Source organism: Priapulus caudatus, unplaced genomic scaffold (assembly GCF_000485595.1).
Source record: "Priapulus caudatus unplaced genomic scaffold, Priapulus_caudatus-5.0.1 Scaffold747, whole genome shotgun sequence".
NCBI lineage: Eukaryota > Metazoa > Priapulida > Priapulimorpha > Priapulimorphida > Priapulidae > Priapulus > Priapulus caudatus.
This window is the reverse complement of record NW_014577808.1, coordinates 10,197-17,711: the sequence shown is the minus strand read 5'-3', so window position 1 is coordinate 17,711 and position 7,515 is coordinate 10,197. Positions and strand designations below refer to the sequence as shown.

Below are 7,515 nucleotides of genomic sequence, written 5' to 3'. Positions count from 1 at the left end.
CTTCGCACTCTCTTAGCACCACAATTACTGCCATCACCGCCATCCGTCCACCTCTACCCCACACTGGCTGCCTGCCGCGTTCACGCATCCCTCACCCTAGCCTCACACTGCTGCTTTACCGCATCCCTCACCTCTACCCCACACTACTGCGCCTTGGGCAACCGATCCCTCACCTCTCAGCCCACACTGCTGCCTTCACCGCATCCTCCACCTGCTACCCACACTGCTGCCTGCAACCGCATCCTCCCCTCTACCCACGACTCCTGCCGTAGCACGCACTCACTCCACGCTGCGGGTCACTATGCCACACTGACTGGCTTCGACCGCATCCCTCCACTCTACCCACACTGCGTGCGGTGCACCGCATCCCTCCACCTTCTAGACCCCACACTAGATTGGCCTGTCCACGCGGCTCCTCCACCTCTACCCCACACTACTGCCTGCACCGCATCCCTCCACCTCTACCCCACACTACTGGCATCACCGCATCCCTCCATCTTTCTAACCCCACGACGTGCTGCAAGCTGACCCGCTCCGCTCCCGAACCTCTACCCACAACTACTGCCTGGCCCATTCAGCCGCATCGCCGCGATCCACCTGCTACCCCACACTCTGCGCCAGTCACTCCGATTCCGCTCCAATCCATTCTACCCGGCACACTACTGCCTTTCACGCAGGTCTCCGCTCCATCTCTAGCCCCACACTACTGCCGTCACGACATGCCCTCCACGCGTCTCTTACCCCAACCACTAATGCACGTGCACCGCATCCACTCCACGCTCTTACCACAACTACTGCCTTCACCGCATCCCTCCACCTCTACCCACACTACTGCTTCATCGAATTCGCCTCCACCTCTACCCACACACTACTGCATCGACCGCATCCCTCAACCGTCTACCGCCACCGACTACTTGCCCTGCCTGTCACGTATCCCTCACCACCTCGTACCCCACATTACTGCCATCACCGCCGATCCCTCAACGCGTCATACACCCCACACTAGCTGCCTGCTTCACCGCATTCTCCACTCTTACCCCACCTGCCCTGCCTGCACCGCATCCCATTCCACTCTACCCCAGCACTGCTGCCTTCACCGCATCCCGTCCACCTACTGACCCCACACTGCTGCCTGGACACATTCAACGCATCCCTCCACTCTCCTGCTGCCTGCACCCGCATCCCTCAACCTCTCCATCGCGCACGCAGTGCCAGGCGTCACTGCCACGCACACTCGTGGAAATCGATACGTTCGAGTAGGTGGGCGCAGGTCATGGTAGCCTTCAGTGTCCTCATCGATAACCATCAGCTAGCCGCACAGCCACGCACATACACGCAACACGCACCACGCGGGCAGACTCACTCGCGCACGCGAGCGGTATGCACAATTGGCGCGCGCTGCGCACACACACACGCCAACCACACACAACACGGTTAGCATCACGAGTCAACACACAACACACACAACACACACACACACGCAGAGCGCCACACCGCGCTGCGCGCACACACACACAGCACACACACGCAACACACACGCACAACACGACACACGTACGCACACACATTGGCGACACAATCCAAGCACAACACGACACAGCACACACACACGGCGAGCACACGCGTCGCGCGCGCACACACACACAAGACACACACACCACGCACACACACACACAGCTACACAGCAGCCAGCACTTTGTAAGCACACAGGTGGCCGCGGGCCCACAGCACGGTGCGGTGGAACGGTCTATCGGCGCGCACGCGAATCGTAGTGTTACGATTGAGGAAAATTCGTAATTTACCGAATTCTAGGTTACCGCTTTCTTCGAAACGAATCAAGCGCGTGGAGGTGCCTGGCGCCAATTTACTAGGCGGTCGATATCCGCACTACAAGTGGAGCATAACGCGTTCTCGCCATCAGCCATTCCTGCATTCGCGGATCAGCTGCGTCAGTATAATTGTAGGAAAGGGTTTTGGGGTGTTACACGGTTGACTGGTGAGCTGATGCTTCGGTAAGAACAGATGTGATGGTAAGAAGACGTCGTGTGTAAAAAATTTCTGCACAGGGCGAGAGATTTTACTTTGACCTTTCCGCTAGAAGAGGGCGCATAAATGCTAACAAGAAACGGCTTTTGATTGGGTGGCTGAATTGTTGATCTTTTTTTGTCGATTTATTGGTCTTTATTTATTTTTGGATAATGGTTTGTTTTACTTTTTAGAATTAGGGAGTAGGGTAGTTAGGCGTTAGCGGTTAGGGTTTAGGGTTAACTGATTTCTATATCCACAACTTGTTATTTCTAATATTCAACTATCTCTCCCTGAGACCTACTCGTGTAGTAATACAACGGCTCTGTCTTATTTCTCAGTAGCCTGTTACGGCGACACTACAGCCAATAGAGCTACACAGGGTTACGTAGTGGCTCTTTTGCCTTCCCTATTGTCTAAATCTTCCCTCTTCACATCTCGCCCCCTCGCCTAGTCACATCGGCTCACTGTTCCACCCCTCTTCGCACTATTACCACTCGCGTCCGCCCGTGGCGAAGCAGTGCCCACAGAGCCCCACCCACCCCGCTACATCGCATACGGCATGCCCCCTGAGAGCGCGTCTATTATCAGTTTCTCATTGAATGTAAGAGCAAGTATAGGCCGTGAATCGCGTGCTGGTTATTAGAGCTCGATCGCTTGCATTATCGTCGATGTTTGCATATCGTCGTATATTTGCATCTTCGTATATATACGTATCGTCGTGTATACGTATTGTATATCTATAAGTACGTCGACATCATCTAAGTATCGATGAGTAAGTATCGTATATTTGCATTATCGTCGATCGTTGCATGTTGCGATTAGCGCGAATCGATGCCATTCGTAGGTATTCATAATAATATATATAATATTCATAAACTGGTATGGGGTAGTACAGCTGGAAATCATTTCCCATTGGCTACCGTATTGAGATAAAAAAAAAATCCAGAAAATCAGCCGGAGATACTCTGAGAATTTACAATACCCCCCCCCCCGAATTTACGGTACAATGCTCAACACGGTGTTTTGTTAACTCAAATATTCTTCCTTGGTGCGTTTTGTAAAGACGGTTTTTGTGCGAAACTCGTGCAGAACGGGCAATTCACAACCCGTTGTTACGCTGAAAATTAGGCTCCGAATTAGCTCTAGAACTGTATAGCCCTTCGCTCTGCTACAGGCCAGTGCACTCTGCCTGTGGCAGAGCGAAGGAAGGGCTATATAGTTCTAGAGCTAACTCCGAATCTGCATTCCTATCCAGCCACACGAGTGAACACGCAACGAGCGAAGCCGGAACAACATATCTATATAGTGTTTGATAACTTGAAATTCCGTGTCCAGTCTGCTTCGTTTGAGACGTATAAAAAAACACAACCCGTCTGTAAACACGTCGACGATGATCTAGCCGCGGAGAGTTCACCCACCCAGCCCCCCACCCCTCACCCGATTTGCCGATGCGAAAGTGTATGTATACTACACCTACGCGATCTAAATTCTAAGCGTATATGAAACCCGTCCAATGAAAAAATCAACAGTGTGGTCGCGTGTAACTAGTGTAACGCGAAAAATATATAGATCAAAATCATTGCAGCCTCTGTCTGAATACGCCTCTACCGTTCCCCTCTGGTGGTTTCTGACTGTAGAATTTCACGAGGTGATTCGGAGGAGGCAGTGGAGGAGTGGGGGGGGGAGGATTTCTATTCAGGCGTAGAGTAGGGCGTTGAGTAGGTCGTATCGTTAGACGTTGATGCACGGGTGCTGCGTGGCCCTGGCGCTCATGCTCCTGCCGCATGCGTCGTTTTTTATTGTCTGCATATAGATTGCGCGCTGTTGTGAGTCGAAAAACAAGCATGCATGCAAGCAAGCATCCACATCGTCCGGTTTCTCCGCTCGGGTTTATTCGTAATTATTCATATTACAACATCACCGCCATGATAGTCTGCGTATTCGCGTCGCATTCAGGCTCAGCAGAAGATATGTGTACGTAAAAAACGCTACGTTAGGCGATCGTCTAGACATTACATGATCGCCAGGCCACGGAAGAATGGCCGGTCGGTTACCCCTGATTAGATTATCCCAGAGATAGAGATAGATTAGATTACCCCAGATTAGATTATATCTGATCTGCCAGCAGCCGCTACTCCTGGCAGCTCAGCGTGCCGTGGCCAACACTATGCCATTGCTTCTCCACCGATCTATTTATAACTATATATATATAACGTTATATTAGATTATTAACGTTTATATACACACACATATATATATATAGTTATATATAGGTCAGTGCGCTCCTTCTATATATCACATTGTGCAGCTGTGCGCTGTACGTCATCCCCTCCCCTCCCTCTTCCTCCCTTCCCTCCCCTCCCCTCCCTCCCTCCCCTCCCCCTACCCTCCCTTCCTTCTTCCCTTCCCTCCTACACGCACGCACGCACATACACGCGCACGCACTCACGCAGCACGCAGTACCGGCAGTGTGCACGTCGTGGTTTCTCGCCTCTGTAACAGTACATGTAAAATAACATAACATAACATACACAGTCATACGTGTTACATCGTTCATCAGCGCGTCGTGGAGACACGATTGAGAATCCGGTGCTGTATAGCCTGTATATATATATATATATATATATATATATATATATGGGCATGTGTACGCAGCTCTCACAGTGTAGCCGCTTCGCTCTCGCAACGGCGAAGTTCCTTGTAGTGAGCGCCGAAGGGGCTACCACACCGGTCGAGTTAGTATGCGTATATATATTGTCTATATATATATATATATATATATATAGCGTATATATAGCGTATACATAGCGTAGCTCGCGCACGTCGAATGTTGCTTGTTAGATACAATAAGGTGACCCACAGAGTATAATACGCTCGTTTGAATACGCTATTGTATACGCCCAAAATTGAAAAAACATCGATAGTTCAGCGTATGCCAGCGTTTTAGAGAAATTTTGATAACGTCCGGCATACGCTGTCTAAATCGTCAATGTGTGACAGGGCCATAATGGGGCGAATGGGGCCGCTATACATAGGTATTCATAACGATGTTGGACGTATACTTAACGATTATAGAACGTTTCGATAACTTATAAGATAACTTATACCAACGAATGTTAGCGTGTTGCCGGCGTTCACAATTATAGCCCAACGATAGTCTAATTGTGGCATAGCGCGCGGCAGCGTATCGCCGACGATCACGTGTCGTAGCCTATAAAACAGGGCTGCCGCTCGACGATTCAAATCATAACCGCACTGAGACATCACAGTATCAAATCACCGTCGCAGTATCAACATGCAATACCATTTTATATACCAATTCCCTTAAACCGCTGCAATACGATATTATACGGTAGCTGTAAGTTAGAAACACGTTCAGTAAGTTCTGTGGTCGTCCGCGAACACGTCAAATACGTCTACATACGTCAATATGCGTTGGAGATAAGTTACACAATAGGTTCAAAGCACGTTACTCATAAGTTAGAAATAAGTCTTGGGTACGCTATCCATTATTCTCGACGTATTTCGCTTATGAGTAACTTACAAGTAACGTGTCGTGAACGTGTGTGAACGATCTCATAACTTACTACAACTTATGCGCCGCGTATGCGGGACGTATGTGCATACGCTGGCATACGTCGGAAATATTGAGCATGCTCAAAATTTTCGACGACCTCGTCGTACTACGACGTTACCAGCGTGTTTTCAGCGTGCTTCAGCGTGCTCAGCGTGCTTCAGCGTGCTCTTAACTTATACAAAGCTTACCCATAACTTATTTGACGTACGCCAGCGTATTCACCAAATTTTTGATACGTCCGGCATACGCTGGCTAAATCGTCAATGTGTGACAAGGCCATAAGGTTGCACGCCCTGCTGAGTCATCTTACTGTGTTGTGTCTAGGCGTTGTTCTGCCAGTACAGGCTAGCAGAGGCGGCCAACCTAGTCCATCCATCGTTCGCCACCACGTGCTGTTCTGATATATCACCGATTACAAATCGCAGGCTGGTTGATGCACGATCCCGCCTAAATATTTACAAGAAATGTTTCACATTAAAACTAGAATTTATTGGCGTTATCGCCCGTGCTCGGAGCACCGCGCATTATAATACCGCATCCATGTACTAAAGCACACGCGTGCGCAGCAAGGCACTTCCGTGAAAGATCTGTGACAGAAGGCACGCATATGGACGTATTATAAGGCACATGTGTCGCTTACACACAGACACTGGCGTTTCTTTCTCGCGCCAGAATAAGTTCTTCCTAGGAGACTTTTCACGACCAATGTTCCCGCCGTGCCACTAGCACCTAGCCGCTACAGGCTCCCTCTCGCTGCTACGTCTGCTGCTTCGGCTTCTCCTCTGGCTTCCCTTTCAGCTTCTCCTGCGGCTTTGCTTTCAGATTCTCCTGCAGCTTTGCTTTTAGCTTCTCCTGCGGCTTCTCCTCTGGCTTTGCTTTCAGCTTCTCCTGCGGCTTCTCTCTCGGCTTTTCCTGCAGCTTTGCTTTCAGCTTCTCCTGTGGCTCCTCCTCCTCCGGGAGCGTCGGCGCGAAGCCGAGTGACTCGAGGTAGGGCGCGCACGTCTTCTCGATGGCTCGCGTCTCGGCGGGCGACAGCGCGCTCTTCCAGCCGTACGCGTGCGCGGCCGAGTCGCTGCGGTACGTGGAGAAACCGCCGCGCCCCCCCGCGCGCGGCCGACCACCGAGAGCGATCTCGTCGATGAAGCGTTCGACGGCGGCGTCGTAGTCGATGCCGGCGAATCGCAGCAGCTCGCGGCTGTACGTCTTGATGTCCGTGACGAAGTCCTCGTAGCGCAGCACGAGCAGGCGGTCGGCGGGCACGCCGGCGTCGCGCGCCGTCGCCCAGTTCGCCTGCATGTCGTCGCAGATGGCGCGGATCTTCGACGCGACGACCGGCTTGATGCCGACGTCGCGTCGCGACGCGATGATGGCGCGCGGGTCGCGCACGAGGTAGACGACGCGCACGTCGGCGCCGCTCTTGAGCAGCGGCAGCAGGTCGGCGACGTGCAGCCGCACCGTCTTGACGACGTGGTGGCGGTGCGTGCGGCAGATGGCGTCGAGGCGCGGCGCGACGGCGGCGGCGATGGTCGGGTAACAGCTGCGCACGCGGTCGACGTCGACGCGCGAGTCACAGCCGGCGGCGCGCGCGATCGCGCGGCTGCGGCTCAGGAACGCCGGCCAAGTCGGCCAGCGGCGGTGGTCGCGGCTGAAGGCAATATATAACGATGTGACAGGTGATGTGAGTGATATTTACTGAGAAATCGATATGCACCGCCCACATCGGCACCCAGAATTCGCCAGGTCAGGTGGGTATACGCCAAATCCTGAACCTGTTGCCTGTTGCGCTGGAAAACCGAAACGCTTCCATGCAAGTCTGCTACAAACTCGTGCACTATTCTCCCTCTCTTCCCCCGTCATGGCAGCCATCAATCGTCGAGTTCATCCATCTAATTTATCTGTCTGGTCTGTCT

General features: G+C 52.0%; 1 protein-coding gene across 1 annotated transcript in view; it reads left to right on the top strand.

Moving 5' to 3' along the window:
- The window catches only part of LOC106813262 (tyrosine-protein kinase Fps85D-like), a 22,257-nt gene extending 15,926 nt beyond the window's left edge, over positions 1-6,331 (top strand). Inside the window, exon 8 of the mRNA XM_014817360.1 lies at positions 6,252-6,331. Coding sequence (XP_014672846.1) covers positions 6,252-6,331 — 80 coding nt within the window. The remainder of the gene's footprint in view (positions 1-6,251) is intronic.
- Positions 6,332-7,515: the final 1,184 nt, after the last annotated feature.